General features: G+C 39.6%; 1 protein-coding gene across 1 annotated transcript in view; it reads left to right on the plus strand.

The window, feature by feature from the left end:
* Window positions 1-15,837, plus strand: part of IQCA1 (IQ motif containing with AAA domain 1) — a 155,077-nt gene that overhangs the window by 31,369 nt on the left and 107,871 nt on the right. The window contains exon 6 of the mRNA XM_037913018.2: window positions 4,842-5,047. Within this exon, the coding sequence (XP_037768946.1) occupies window positions 4,842-5,047 (206 nt within the window). The remainder of the gene's footprint in view (window positions 1-4,841; window positions 5,048-15,837) is intronic.

Raw genomic sequence — 15,837 nt, forward strand, 5'->3', positions numbered from 1 at the left:
GTTCCACAGCATGGGGCATCCTAGATGCAGAACTATAGCCTCAAGCATGTTCAGCTCGCCTGCACCCCTCTACGTGCTTCGTAATGAACAATGAAGCAGCCTGTGTTGGAAAGAGCTGTTGAGCTGACTAAGCATAAAGAGTGTGATTTTCCCACCTTGAGACAGTGGTCTGTACAAGCCAGTTCTCAAGTGAAACCCGTACCATTGAGTGAGCTTTCCTCATGTTGGCTTACCTTGAAAAATGCAGGGAACTTCTACTGCTCGGCTTTTTCTTTTCATAAAACCTAAATTCTCTTTAGAAAACACAAAGAACACAACAGCAAGCATCTCGCTCAGTGTACTTGTGACTGATGAGTTGGAAAAACATTCTTTTAGACAAATGTCCATTTTGCCTTATTAATTTAAACAAGGATTTTAAAGACAAAGCCCATCAAACATTAGATAAGCATTTTAAGTTAATGGGCCATGTAGTCCTATTTTCCCACAAACTCAGGAAGCTTCATATTATGTCCTATTTTTACAGCAACATCAATTATTAATATGTATACTTTTGCTGACAGAGGACCTCGCTAAAAATGTGAGTTTCGTTATCCAGTTCTGGGTCATTAACTATGGAAAGCTTGTAAATATAATGGTTTATTCACATGGGAAGCCTTCATTAAGATGCATTATTCTATAGCTGATGTGGCTATAGTGCATTATTGAATTCACTGTCTCCGTCTAATATTTGTAATTTGTTTTTAAATGAGTTGCTGTTTAGAAGGCGAGTTAACAAATTTGAATTTTGCATGGCCAGAGAAATTTCTTTAAGATGGAAAAATGCTTCTGCCCCCAAGGAAAAGGTATTTATTAGTGTCTGACTGCAGAGTACCTCCCTAGGAGTCAAAAGCAACCACATTAAAAGCATTCAGAGAAACAACATAGAAAAGAAATTGGCTTTTGTTTTTAAAATGTGCATTAAGTATATAGATGATATCTATGAAAACTTTAAGAATTCTGGGGACTGTCAATGGAATATTGATCTGGAATATTGTTTGGTAGTATTCAAAGATTGTCATCTGAATACTGTAGTAGCTGGGGTTGTTTGAAGTCATGTTGTCTTGGAGGACAGTCACCACGAAAGCAGGGCAACCCTTCCATCAGGTTAATGTTTACTTTCCCCTGCATCCTGGGACGCTCTAGTGTGTATGTCATGCCTCATGTCTCCTTTGTAGTCCCCTGAACATCTCCCTCTTTGAAAGGAGCATGCAAAGAAAACTCAGCAGGGCTCACCCTGCTGGGTTCTCTAGGTGCTGCGTCATCTCCAAGGTCAGTGAGGCCTTTAGGTGGGATTTAGGAACATATGTAGGCCCCAAAGTTTGAAAATAGGTTTCTTGATACTACCTCAAACAGGTGACATTTAAGATGACATAAAAAACAAAACTTTGAATACAAAGAGAAAAGCCTAAGGTCCACAGAAACAGAGCTCCAGTAATATACCATCTTATTGCCTTTGTTTCTTTGTAAAGCAAGAGGACAAAAAAATTATTCTCTAATCACAACTGTACCATCATTGGCAATGTTCAACTCATTTTTCCTTTCATTTCATTTCAATTTGAGAAGGCCGGAGATCCTAGTTAAAGATTTTGTTTTAAAAGTAACTAAAATTTTTGTAACTAGTGTAAAAAACCAACATACTTTTGTGACTAGTGTAAAAAACCAAGATACTCAGCACTGTTTCCTTGTGTAGTCTGTCATTTTCCTTTGTTAGCTGCCTGAGTCTTTCACAAAGCAAGAGTAGAAGAAAAACCCTTTTTAAAGAAAGTAGGGAAATACACCTGTAAGTGCGCAAAAAAAAATTGGTTGTTGAACTCAGGAACCAGGATGGTATATAAAACTATAGTGGGTTTATTTTTTTTAAAACTCACTTATGTTAAGTTGACACTGTTCTTTTTAATTGACCCAAGTGGTGGGGTTTCTATCACTTCACTTGGGAGACTATTCATATCATAGGTTTCAGAGTAGCAGCCGTGTTAGTCTGTATTCGCAAAAAGAAAAGGAGTACTTGTGGCACCTTAGAGACTAACCAATTTATTTGAGCATAAGCTTTCGTGAGCTACTCAAATAAATTGGTTAGTCTCTAGGGTGCCACAAGTACTCCTTCTCTTTATTCATATCTTAGTAAGTCTCGATGCCAGGAGTTTTTTCCTTCATGTTCAGCTTTAATTTTCTTTTTTTATTTCATCCCTTCATCCTTAGTTTTACCCTATCAACTAATTTCTGTTCTTTGTTGTTTATATCCTTCACATATTTGTAAATTTATCATTTTGTCATCATTGTGATTAGTACTTAGACACCAAGATTAAATGAACTTTATATAGATTATGTCTCAATTTTACTTATTGCTTAGCCAAGGTGTACATAACAAGCTCTTTCCACCCCTTTCCTTTTGTGTCAATCCCTTTCCCTGCTAGTCATGGACCTAGGTTGATATATTGCTCTGTGTGAATATTCTTTGTGGTGCTTCTGCTAGTTTCCATATTTAAGCCAATCTGAATTCATTTTGAAAGATCCTGCGACATATTACTGGGCCTAATTCACCATGTGCTTTGCCTCCCCCCACCCCTTTTTTTCCCCTCAGTATAATTCCATTGATTTCAACAGGAGTAACCCAATGGTGAAGCAGGTCCATTGGATGTATGTATGTAACGTTTTACTAAAAGCCAAATATGCATTACATGATTTTTAAATTGCAGTTCATCACTCTCCTCATTTTTCTTGAGAACAGAAGCCAGCTTGTATTTCTGACATGTGTAAACCTTGTGGTCTTCACTCACAAGCAGAATCATAATGTGTGTACCACATCAGACTGCAATGAATCCATCAGTAGTCATTTATCCTAGCCCCTGTTGCTTCTTATTTCAGAATCTCTCTCCTACGCCTCTTCTGTAATTCTTGCTTATCTGGCCCTTCATATTTGAGTTAGCTCCATCTTCTCCATGATGAAAACAATCAAGCAGCAACATGTCATATCAACTGCTGCCTCTTTCCCCATTTAAATACACCATTTTCACAGTAATTCCTGTAATTTAATTTAGGAAATATTAAGAAAAGAAAGAAAGGAATCTGGATTGATGGTCTTAGCATATATCATAACATCTAATGAAAGTAAATTTTATAATTTCCCCCCTTTTTTCTTTCATTTATTATCAAGATGTACAGAGGATGCTCACACTCTCCTTGGTATAAGTGGCACATATTGTTACTTTCTAATAAAATAGTACCCTAAGAATTAACAAGAGATAACAGAATAGTCCCTGCAGCAAGAAGCAGCCACAGCAGATCTCCCTGCCACTGGCTGCCCGTTGTATTCGTAAAGTAGGAAATTTCCCGCTGCCCTCCACCTCTTGCTCCTATAGGCCAGTTCATGGACTGGGTCTGCCAAGGCCTGGCCAGCTGGTTTAGACTATACGCTAACACACATTCCTCATAAAGAGAGACACTAAGTTGCCCCAGGTCAGAAAAAATGCATGTGTGGTTCTCTCTCTCTCCTCTCAAATCCTTATGCTCAGAAGGGTCAGAGGAGAACCCCTCTCTGCTCACTGGGAAATATTCAACCATAGCCCCAGATTCCTCCATTCATGGGGTTCACACCCCCAACTATTTTACACTCACACTCCCAGTTCTCTCTCCTTCCACCTTTCTTCTCACCGCTGATGGATGAAGAGAACTTTGAGACATAAACAATCATTCCAAATAAAATTACCTCTAATGAGGGTCCAGCCAGAATCTCCTTTTTGAAAGGCACTCTCCAACAGGATACCCACTGTGTTGTACCAAACAGTACCTGTAAGCCTGTCTATTCACAGAAACAATTACGGCAATCTATAAGAGCAGGATGCAGTAGGGTAGAGTTTTGCTGGCCTAGCTACACAATACCAGGCCTGATGTTATTTCCCTGGCCAATACTTCTACTCATGTAGGTCGCCTTTGAGAACAGCACAGGGAACTGATCTGGAGAATACTTACTGACACACTAGGAACACATTTTCAGTTTATAAATGATCACACAAGGGAAAATACAGTCTAGTAAAGTTTTATCTCAACCCCACAGTTGATGTTTTTCATACTTCTTTGATTGCACAAATGAAAGACTTTCATTTGTATCTATCCTAAAATGCATATATAAAATCAATCAGAAAGCTGAGCTTATTTATTTATTTTTGTAACACTTTATTCTGACTTCTAAGCACCTAAAGTTCTCCTTGGCAGGATTATCTAATCATGGGAAATTTGGGGAGCTCCTTTTTTATTACAGTGTTTGGATTTTTATTTATAAATATATGTTTTACTCAAGGGAAGTGGATTTCCTAAAGGAGTTTTACCAGCTGCCACAGAATACCAGGAAACAACTGACCAAACAGTGCATATAAAAAATGTTAACTGAACAAATTAAAAACAATGCTGTCTAATTAAAAAGAACCACTGGGAAATCCAAACATTTGAAAATTCAATTAAAAAAAACTCTGGCACCCTTCTGACATGGATAAAGTTGGCATTTGCTGCACAGCAGTCTTCTCACCTGTCTCGTTGAGATCCCAGGATCCCACGCTGGAAGGATTGTTTTTGTACATAGCAATTTTGTTAATTAAGGTTGAAACACTAACAATAGACCATTGTGTGTATCCAGGCACTTTTTATGAGCAGGTTTTCTTTTTTTTTACTCTCTCTCCTTTTTTTAATTTTTCACACATAAAACAAGGCTTAGAGAACATGAGTATCAACCCAGCATTCCAACATACGTTAAATTTCTTTAATTTGTACCTTTTATTTTGAATCTCATTCTCCCTTTTCATTTTCAGAACCCACCTCCTCATTTCCAAAGGATTAGTGCTTCAGTAGCACGTGCCCAGAATGTGGAAACCAAGAGGTGTGAGGTCCAGGGGAGACATGAGACTGAGTACGAGAATGCTCTGGTATCCATCAAGACCCATCTGAGAGAAATAGAAGGTCCTGACATCAAGGAAAGTCTTCAGGAGCAGATCCGCCAATGGTTCATTGAGTGCCGGTGAGAAGAAAGAAAATACTTGCACTGTAGCAATAGCATTTGCCTTAGAGGGCCTAATTCTGCCAGCATTATTCTGAGTAGCATCTTTAGTTCCAGTTGGACTACTCATAGAGGAAGGACTATTCGGAGTGAGTAAGGATCACAGAATCTGGCAGAGAGATTAAAATTCAGGACACGTTTAAACTCCACTTCAGTTTGTGTCCTAGCTTTGTGTCTACATCTGAATACTTACAAGGTGTGAGGTAATGCTTCCTGTTAGAATGTTTAGGGAATGAGAGGAATCGTCAAGCCTCCCATCAGACAAAGGAACAGGGATTTGACAGAGTGGATCAAATAACTGGTACTTAGATCCCTTTTCCTGCCACTGGCAGCGTCCAATAGCTAGTGTGAAAATCCCACAAGGAGCCTGATCCTCCAAACACTTAAGCACATATATAATTTTACTTGTGTGTATTCCTATTGACTTCAGCAGAACTTAGCACATGAATAAAGTTAAGCACCTACGTAAGTGTGTGCAAGCTCAGACCACTGATACATATGGACTTCTGAGCAAGTTCACCTTAGGCAAATATTCTTTAGTTGATGAAATTCTAGATGTTCAACTCTAGCATGGTATTATTGTTGTGAAGTAGCATAATAAGGAAGTACAAATTGCTTGAAAAATACTACTAATCTCCAGTACCAATCTTTGAGATCTGTTAACTAAAAGAAAATTGAGATTCAAATGGCAAATCCAGGGATTTATCAGTCGAGTTTCAACTGCTTTGCACACCTGTTCATGATTACTAATGTATGTTTTGCCGTTTTGACTGTTTGCCCAATTTACATGACAAATGATAGTTTAACTTCAGGAACTGTGTCATTTACATTCCTGGTCAATATTTTGCTTTGTTGGTTGTACCTCCCTACAATGTGCCTTCATGTGGTACTCAACTGTCACAAATACAGGCAGTCCTTGACTTTACGACATTCGAGTTACAACAAACGGTACTTACGACGCTTCTACATTGACACCCTGATTCGACTTATGACTATAGGTTTCGAGCTTATGACGCTCGGTCCTACAATGGAGTAGATCGCAGTACCAAGTTACAATGTTCTGACTTACGACGCAATTGTAAGGAACCAGTTGTGTCATAAGTCCGAGGACTGCCTGTAAACTGATATCACCAGTGAGTCTTCATGTGTTTCTAAGATACAAATTTGCTAAATCCTGCTCTGCTTGTGTCTACGTGCTCCATGACTTCCTTTAGTTTCTGTTTAGTACATAACAGTAAGTGTGCGTATGAATTGTTGAAAGCCTGGAAGTTGTAGATAACTGGTGCCAATGATCATTGCATTATAGTGTTGAGCAGTTTTTCCACTCTTACTTACAATGAGTAGTACCTTTGAGAACAATGGGGCTGCTGGTGGATTACTCACTGAGAGCAAGAATGGCAGGGTCTGACCATAAGAATCTGCAAGAGTGAAGGCAAAAATATTCAGATGATAGTCTTCAAAAAGACAGACCTAAAAAGCTTGAGGTAGAGAGTATGTGGAATATGAGCAGTGAAACTAAATGGAAAATCTGGAATATTTTAAAGGACATTATTGATCTGCAGTACACTGAACATTATCTCAACAAAATAAAGTGATAAGGGCCTGGTCCTAAGCCCATGGAAGCTATGGTGAAATTTTACATTGACTTCAGTGGGCACAGAAGAGGACCTAAAAGACCTGTGTATGTACCTGCTGAGTTTTAAAGATCTGAAAATGAAAAGTGAATAACATTAAATATAGGAAAAGAAATTATAGCAGTCATTAAGGGGTCCCATCACTAAACTGGGTTTGAGATGCATAAACACTTACAATCAGATTCTGTAGACACAATGGGTGACATCCTGGCCACACTGAAGCAAATGGGAGATTTGGCATAGATTTCAATGGGGCCAGGACGTCACCCAATATTTTAGTTAATTTGAATCTGGCTCAGTGATATGGGGGTTGTGGTAGTGATTGTGACGCTGACAGACCAGGTGCCATCTCATGCCAAGTCCCCTGGGCCTCACTGAACACTTACAAAGGCATAGATGGAAACCACTCTGGCTTGCCTATATGTTCGTACTGCTAAAATAGATATTAGAGTTATATGAATGTCTTTAGTATTTTGAATTTCTGAAATGCTTGTAGGATGCTGCATGTATTCACCTTACTGATATCTGTATCCCATGTTATAAGGCAGGGGTGGCCAAACCACAGCTCTTTACAGTTAAAGTGTGCCTTGCAGAGCCCCCCATATCCCCATCCCATTCTCCACCTACCAGACTGGGGCAGGGGGAGCTCAGGGCTTCTGCTCTCCAGCAGGGTGGTGGGGCTAGGGCCTTCAGCCCTGCCGGAGGCACCTGCCAGGGCTAGGGGCTTCAGCAGAAGTGCGGTGGAAGTGACCCACTCGTAGTGTAACTGATTAGCCAATTGAATGCACCATGTGAAGAGTTATGGGGAAAGAGTGTTCTCTAAAACTTTCGGTGAAGAATTTGCGTACTAACCACAAAGTGAGTCTTTAGTCAGTGAAATGGATAAATTTTTAAACTGTCCCGTTGCAACTGAAAGTACCAGTGATAGTAGGAATTCCTCACAACCTGAGAAGAAAAGTAGTCATAGGTATGACCCTGCTTACTTAAATTTTGGGTTTTCATTTACTGAGGACCAAAATGATGAACACAGGCTGCAGTGTGTCATCTGCAGTAAACTGTTAGCAAATGAAACCCTAAAACCATCAAAGTTATATAGCCATTTGGAGACAAAGCATTCTAGCTATAAAGACAAGCCTCTTGATTTATTTAAACAAAAAAGCAAAGATTTGGAAACATCACAAAAAACACTTGAATGTGTATCTACTGCCTGGGAGCAAGCATTGCATGCCTCTTGCCTTGTTGTATACCCCATTGCGAAATGTAAAAAAGCTCGCACTGTCACTGAGGGGTTAATTTTACCTTCTGCTATTGACATGTGCACAGAAATGTTGGGTGAGTCAGCTGGAAAAAAATTAAACACAATCCCTATTTCCGATGACACAATACAGAGAAGAATTTGCGATATCTTAGAAGACATCAAACTGCAAACAACTGATCATTTTTCAGTAAACGACTGTTTTCTTTTACAATTAGATGAATCTACAGATGTCTCAAACTGTGCTATCTTGGTGGTTTATGTGAGGCATGTATGGGAAAGTGATTTTCAAGAACAGTACTTGTTTAGTGCGGATTTGCCTATTTCTACTACCGCTGCTGATATATTTGTTACACTAGCTAATTACTTGGAGTCGGTGGGATTGAGCTGGTTGAAGTGTGCTGGTATTACAACTGATGGAGCTGCTTCAGTGACCAGTAGGGAAACTTTCAGGAGCTGTTCAAAGAATCCTTTTGAAAGCATCCAATGAAACGTGGGACCACAGTTTCCTGCACAGGGAGGCATGAGCAGCTAAAGACATGTACCTGAGCATCAGTAAACTCTTAAAGATGTTGTCAAAACTGTGAATTACATCAAACAAAATGCCAGGAATTCACAATGCTTACAAGTTTTCAGTCAGGAAATGGGCAGTGCACATGTACATCTGCTTTACCATGCTGAGGTTCATTGGCTATCCTGTGGTAAAGTGTTGTCTCATGTATACAAACTTAAAAGTGAGTTGGCAGCTTTTCTTAAAGAAAAAAAGTGTCACCTGGCAGAGCACTTCAGTAACAACACATGGCTTGCTCGAATTGCATATCTGGGAGATGTATCCGATCAGCTGAATGATTTGAATTTGTCTTTACAGGGCAGAGGGCACAGTTGCTTTGAGTAGACTGACAGAATTGCTGCATTCAAAAATACCCTCTCCCTGTGGAACAAACATGCTTCAAATGATAGGATGGACATGTTTCGTAACGTGTCTCTAGAAACAAAATAATGGAAATATTCTGCTAGCCCAGAAGCACTGAAGAAAATTATCAGTAATCGTTTAACTAAGATTAGTTAAACACACAAGATTCTGTGATTACTTTCCAGATGAGCAACTGAAGGGAGAAGAATGGGTACAGGATCCATTTGAAGTTGTGTTGGAAAACATGCATCTACCTATGAAGCAAGAATCTCAACTGGTCGAGTTATCTTGTGATTGCAATATACAAAGAAAATATACCGAAATGACCCTTCCCCAATTTTTGTGCAGTGCTCCTGGAGAATAGCCTTCTCTTGCTTTCCATGCTATTGGAATCATTTTGCCTTTCAGTACAACATACTTGCGCGAAACTGGATTCTCTGCCTTGACTCAACTGTAGAATAAAAGCAGGAACAGACTGGATGTTGAACACAACCTTCAGATTGTGCTGACTACAATTACACCAAACTTTGATAAACTCATCAAAGAGAAGCAAGCTCAAGTTTCTCATAAAGTGGAACCTAGGATTTATTATACTGTTGTTAATGTGTTCCTCTTGATGTTGATTTCTGCTTTTAACTTTCTGCCTGTTGAGCTGCTTTAACTTAGTATCATTGTTGTTGTTGTTGTTACATGTAGTGGATAATAAATATTTTGGGGTCAAAATACTAGTGTGTTTTCTACTTAAGATATTTACTGGGTCAGGTCTGGCCATCAATGTTTATAAATGGGTCCTGGTCCAAAAAGGGTTGAGAATCAGTGCCCTAAAGGACATATAAAGCTTGCATATTATAGTAGCTACTTTCATCTTTTTGAACCTAAGACTATATCTCATTTGCGTGTGTATGTTTACCTGCTTTAACCTTGTAAATAATTCTCATTTCTTTTTCCTAGTTAATAAACCTTTAGTTAGTTTATTATAGGACTGGCTACAAGCATTTGGTCAGAGATCTAGGGTACACTTGAGCTGGGATGACTGGTCCTTTGGGACTGGGAGTAACCTAAATATTGATGTGATTTTTGGTTTCAAGGACCATCTATCACTAAGTCCAGCTTGCCTGGCTGGGAAGATAGACCGGAGTACCCAAGGGGACTGTCTGTGACTCCATGTTAAGGGGGTTATGCTTGAGGAGTTCACACTTGATACTTGGTTGATGAAATCTAAGTATAGAACACACAACCAGTTTGGGGTTCATGCCCTGTTTCTTGACAGTCTGCCCTGAGGTTGGCACTCACAGTCTTGAGCCACTCCATAATGGCAGTGACATAAGTCACAATAAATTATCTGCCTTCCTTTTTGCTCTCTATGGGAGGCTTCACGTAAGTGACCAAAACAAGCTTCCCACAGACATATTCATTTCCATCTAAATAGGTAAGAAGAGAATCTGCAGATTGCTAAACATGGAAGGGTTGTGTAACATGTAGAGCTAAACTGTTGGCATGATGAACCTTCTAATACTAGAAAAATTTCTGTGTCCTGTTCCTTGCATGCCTCACTGATCAGAGGCTGAACATTTGAAGTGCCAAGATTTACATTTCTTATTACATGCCAGGATATATTTTTAATCGCCTTAAAATTAAGAAACAAGATAAACTTTTAAATGTTGCTTATAAATTGTCCTTTAACTAAAATTTTTGATTGATTTTATGATCTTCCATTGTCTATTAAAAATCCAATAACTGAAGAAGGTTTACAAAGGTCCTTTTCTTTCTGATAAATCATGTTACATATACTAAAAAAATAAAACCCAAGCTTATTCATTCCTCCCATGCCTTATAGTCAATTGGAAAAGGGTGTGACAGCACGTACAATTAGCAGGTGTTGTCTTTCAAGACAGCTGTTATTGTATTATAAAAACAATGGGCAGATATTGAATTTCCCCACTTGTAAAAGGCAGTGCTGCTATAAATATTTACCCTCTTTCTTTGCAGAAAAGACCCAGCGTAACGTCAGTCATTCCTAAATCCAAGACAGTTTTTATGGGGATAGAGGTCCTAATAAACCTTCCCAACAGAATAAAATAAATGCAAAGGTCTGTTTTTTGTTGTAGCACTGTCACTGGAGTCTTACTGGAGAATTCTACATTTCTTGTTTTATAACTTCTTTCCTTTTATGATCCTGGTTTTAGCTCTGCTATGCATCATTCTGCTTATCTATTTGTGTGCTTATTTGCCTGAGTCTGTACCTCTCTGCCTGGTGAATCATTTACTTGAAAATTTCAAAGCTTCTGTTTTGTCTGGGTCCTGCGAACCACCCTGGAAAATAAGGGTAATTGTTAAAAGCTTAAAATCATTTAAAGAAGTATAGCCACTCACATTAGAGAAATGCAGTGTGCATAATGGTCTCTTATTTATCACAACTGTCCTTACGAATTGTGGAACAAGGATACAAATATTCCAGACTTAATAGCATCTGTAATGAAATCCCTCCCAGTTGTTCCAGGTTTCAGCCACTCAACTCCCAGAGAAGCCCCCACACATCACATTGACAATGCAGAGGTTTATGTTGTTATAGAAATTAGAAGTTACATAACTAGGGCTTCGGTTTTATTCAAGATGTAGGAAGCATTTTTCTGTAAATTGAGTCCTTTTGGGGTTTCACATGCATGTGCACCATGAACTAACTGCCACTCTTCTCTCTCCATTGAAAAGTTTGCAAAAAGGTGGGGAGAGCAGAAGCAGCATGAAAAATAGTAAGGAGTGTGGTGGCACCTTAGAGACTAAGAGATTTATTTCAGCATAAGCTTTCATGGGTAAAAACCTCACTTCTTCAGATGCATGGAGTGAAAATTACAGATGCAGGCATAAATATACTGACACATGAAGAGAAGGGAGACACTCTCCCTTGTAATTTTCACTCCATACATCTGAAGAAGTGGGGTTTTTACCCACGAAAGCTTATGCTCAAATAAATCTGTTAGTCTCTAAGGTGCCACCGGACTCCTTGTTGTTTTTGTGGATAGAGACTAACACAGCTATCCCCTGATACATGAAAAATAGTGTTTCTTATATGCTTTTTATTGCTGGTTTAAACCTAAAACCACAACCCTGAACACAATAGCAGCACTCGCTTGTAGTTCTTCAAAGTAACTACCTCTTAGTGTGTGATAACTGCAAACCCAAGCTACAGTCAGCACTAAACAGTCAAAAGACATGAAAGAGCTCCTGTGTACATTGAATAAAAAAAGTAACACCTTTGTCAAATTTCTTGGGATAATGAATTTAGATTCATTTTGGAAGGAAGTCAAGATGAAAAATCAGAAATCAAGATGAGGTTTTTATTACTTGAGATAGCCTCAAGAGTCACAGGGGAGAGCCTAATATACAGGATTGGCTGTAATATATCTTATGCCCTCTAGCTGTAACAAATTATTTTGTGAATTTCTTGGAGGATTTATATGTCTCGGCTCAGTGCTCCAGGGAACATTTCATCAGTGGCATTGCTGACCTAATAACAGGGGAGCTAAGTATTAGCAACTTTTATGTATGTGTTATGTGTTATTCCCACAGATTTGGGGATTGCTTTTCTGGGGGAAGGAGGCAGCCAGGGATAAATGTGCTCTCGTAATAGGCTTATACTTTACTGATTAGCTTTGAAAGATCCTCTTTCTCAGCCTGTTGACTTGAGTACTGTCAAAGTGAACCATCTGAGCTTCACTGTGAATGAATGAGACTCATTTTAAAGCAGAAGGTTCCTGCGTTTTATTGATTCATTTTAAGCATTCCTGACTGCCAGCTCAGCCTTTGATCAAGAGGGGAGTAGAAAAGAAATAGGAGGTGATCACGTTATATTTTCTTTTTTCATAAGACTGTTTTGTTGGGCTGAGATTAATGCCAAGATGCTTGTTCACAGGACTCCATGGGAAGCAGAGAGGGAGGAGCAGAAAAAGGCGGGAAGGAGATGAATGGAGGAAGAGTTTTTTCATACTGAAAGTCAACAGACTAGGGAAAGCATTTATTTGTGTAAGGCTGGGGCTGCCATATTACATTTCACATTCTGTACTCATTACTCTTTCTAAAGGTAATTTTACTGTTTATGAAGGGTGCTGGATGACAGCTTCAGCAACTGAAGTCCTGCCCACGGGATGGAGATAGCTTTGAGCCGTAGTAATGCTGAGCAGTGGCCCCAGCACTGTACCTCATCCCTGATTTGGAGGAACTGCTTCTCTGGGTCCAAGAGGACATACCCGTTCTTTCAAGCAGTCTGAAAAAAGCCTGACTTCTTGGTACACCACATCTTCAGCCCTGGCTGGAATGCTCTAGCTATGAATAACCCATGCGATAGGATGATAGTACACAAAAGGCAGAAAGCAGCTAATAGCAAAATAGCTTCTCCGATTTTTACTATAAAAAACATAATTAAAAAAAGACAGCTGTTTAACAACAGGCTGCAACCTGGACATCCTGGGGATGTCTTGCCATGAGATAAAGTTGGAGGTCAGCCTGTTCATCGCAGTCATCTCTCTTTACAACTGTCTGGTCACTACTGACCTCCCCTGGTCCGCCATTTAGTATTACTCTTCTATAGGAACCTTTCCTAGGTTGCTTTTCTGATAGCTGGCCCTTTAAATTCAGCAGACACAAGATTTGAACCCTCAAAGAAACCACCACCTCCCTCTCTTCCAGCTTATAAATATTCCCAGTATGTCCTTTCCTCTGATTGAGGAGATGGTGGCACATACTCACAGGTCTTTGGTACCACATGCATGTGCCAGCCCATACAGAATCAAAAATTCAGAGCAAGGCTATTGAAGAAGCCATTGCCATGTCCCCTCAGATCTGTTCAATCATTGCAGGTGATGAGGACACAACTCCCTTAAGTCCCGTCTATCAATTGGCAGAGACACAAAGCTTGCTGTCTGGGCAGCCTGGGATGTTACTACAGGTGTATCAAGACAAATGCAATAGCAGTGCAGAGAAGGTTGTGGCTCCATGGGTATGATCTGTCACAGGAGGTTTATAACTGAGGGCCTTCCATTCAAGGCACTGGATCTGTTTAAAGAGCAGTTGGAAAATTTCTCATTGACTTGAGAACAGGATCAGATTTTTCTTGTAAGAAGGCTGGTGCAGGAGCAGGGCCTGTTACAGATGTCCTCAGAAGTCTTTCCATGAACTGTGTGTTTTGGAGAAGTAGAAATCCACACACCAGAAGATGCCGCTGGTTCCCTGAACCAGGTACATCCTTTGCATCTGCTTCAGCTACCCAGTGAGTTAGAAGATACACCTGGAAGCCTGTAACTCACCTCTTTTCGTTTGGGGAATATCTGGGTAACTTCTTAAACACATCTACCCGTAATAATTCTATTCCATACAGACCAGAAAAAATGAAGAGGTTAGTTCAGTCAGTTCCACTTTAGGTCACTCTCCAGCCCCTTTCCTCACCTTTTTTCAGGTATCCTTCCCATTTGCTGAGAGATTACGTAAACTCCGCTTTTTCCAGTGGAATCTATAGAAGATGTTCCTCATCAGTACTGAGGAAAGAGGGCTTTACTCCTGCTACTTCTTTGTTCACAAAAGACAAGAGGAATTAATTATATTTTGACTTGGATAAGCCTTAACAGGTTCATCTATATTTTCAGAGGGTAACAAACTAAGATTTTGCATAGGCAAGAATCACTACTAGTACAAAGTGCTCCCAATTGGCCTATCCATAGCAACCATAAAATCATCAACAGGTATCCTGCACATTTTCTTGAATTCAGTTCAGGGGACCAGCTCTGTCACGTTGGGTGCCTTAACCCACATCCTGTTTCAGTCACTGTATCTCTGAATCAGACAATCATATCATGCCATGTGGTAACTTCCACAGGAGGCACCATCAACTCCGTGAGAGCAATGGCCTGTCAACCACAGGACATATTTCTGGAGATACTGAATACCACCAGGAGCAGGCCTTGAAGAGTCAGCAGTATTATATTTTCCAAATAAAGTCTGACAATTTATTCTTGGTGTGAACTGCTTAATACTTGTGCTTGCAGGCTGCTAAGCTGAAACATGGATGGATTTTTCCTTTACAAAAGGAAGAGTAAAACTAAGAATATTTTATAATTAAGGAAATGTAAACACTAATGGGCAATGTATGGGTCTTCCCTCACTTGTCTAATAAGCTTCCATTGCGTATCTAGTTATTACATGTACTAATTTTGGTAGAAATATTGAGGACTTGAAAGACCAAAGAAAATGGAGTGCAAATGCATGACTTTCTCAGCAGAAGAGAAGCCAAAATCAATAGCCCACTTCCCATGTAATGTTCCTTTGAACAGAGGAAAAGTAACATTATGATAAATGTAAGTATTGTTTTTGTGGGGCAGGAAAAAAAGAGCAAGATGAAAATTACCCAGCAAGATGATTCTGAAGAACAACATGTGAGGAGGCCAAATCTGTAGCCATGATTATACCGGCCATTTCCCACTGATGGGAGTCAAAACTCTGGATTTGTTAGCAATTTAAACAATGACAAATTTAGTCATCTTTTTGGTTGCTTGGACAACCCTCTCCTCCCTGTCCAATTTAAAAGTGTGAACCCCTCTATTTCCAAAAGGAGTGTCATGTGAAATTCAGTCCATGTGTAGCTAACCTGCTTTATAGGGTGTTGCTGGATTTACAGGGGGCAGGGGACACTTTGGAAGCTTCTGTGCAGTGGCAAAAGTTGCCTACTTCAGTGCATTCTGAAAATTTATGAGTGTGCTGATATTAATGGAGGTGGCTTGATGGCTTTTGGGGGGGATCTGCCGGAAGCCCTGTGGTTCATATATTTTTCATACTTGGTGAAACAGATAAATCTTTGTGGCATGCATCTAAAACACACCAGTTGAAGCCTAGTGTCAGGCCTCCAGAGAGAAATTGATAATTTCACTAGCTCTGCTTTCTGAAACATTACTAACTGTGAAGC

This window comes from Chelonia mydas, chromosome 11, assembly GCF_015237465.2.
Source record: "Chelonia mydas isolate rCheMyd1 chromosome 11, rCheMyd1.pri.v2, whole genome shotgun sequence".
In the NCBI taxonomy this organism is placed as follows: domain Eukaryota; kingdom Metazoa; phylum Chordata; order Testudines; family Cheloniidae; genus Chelonia; species Chelonia mydas.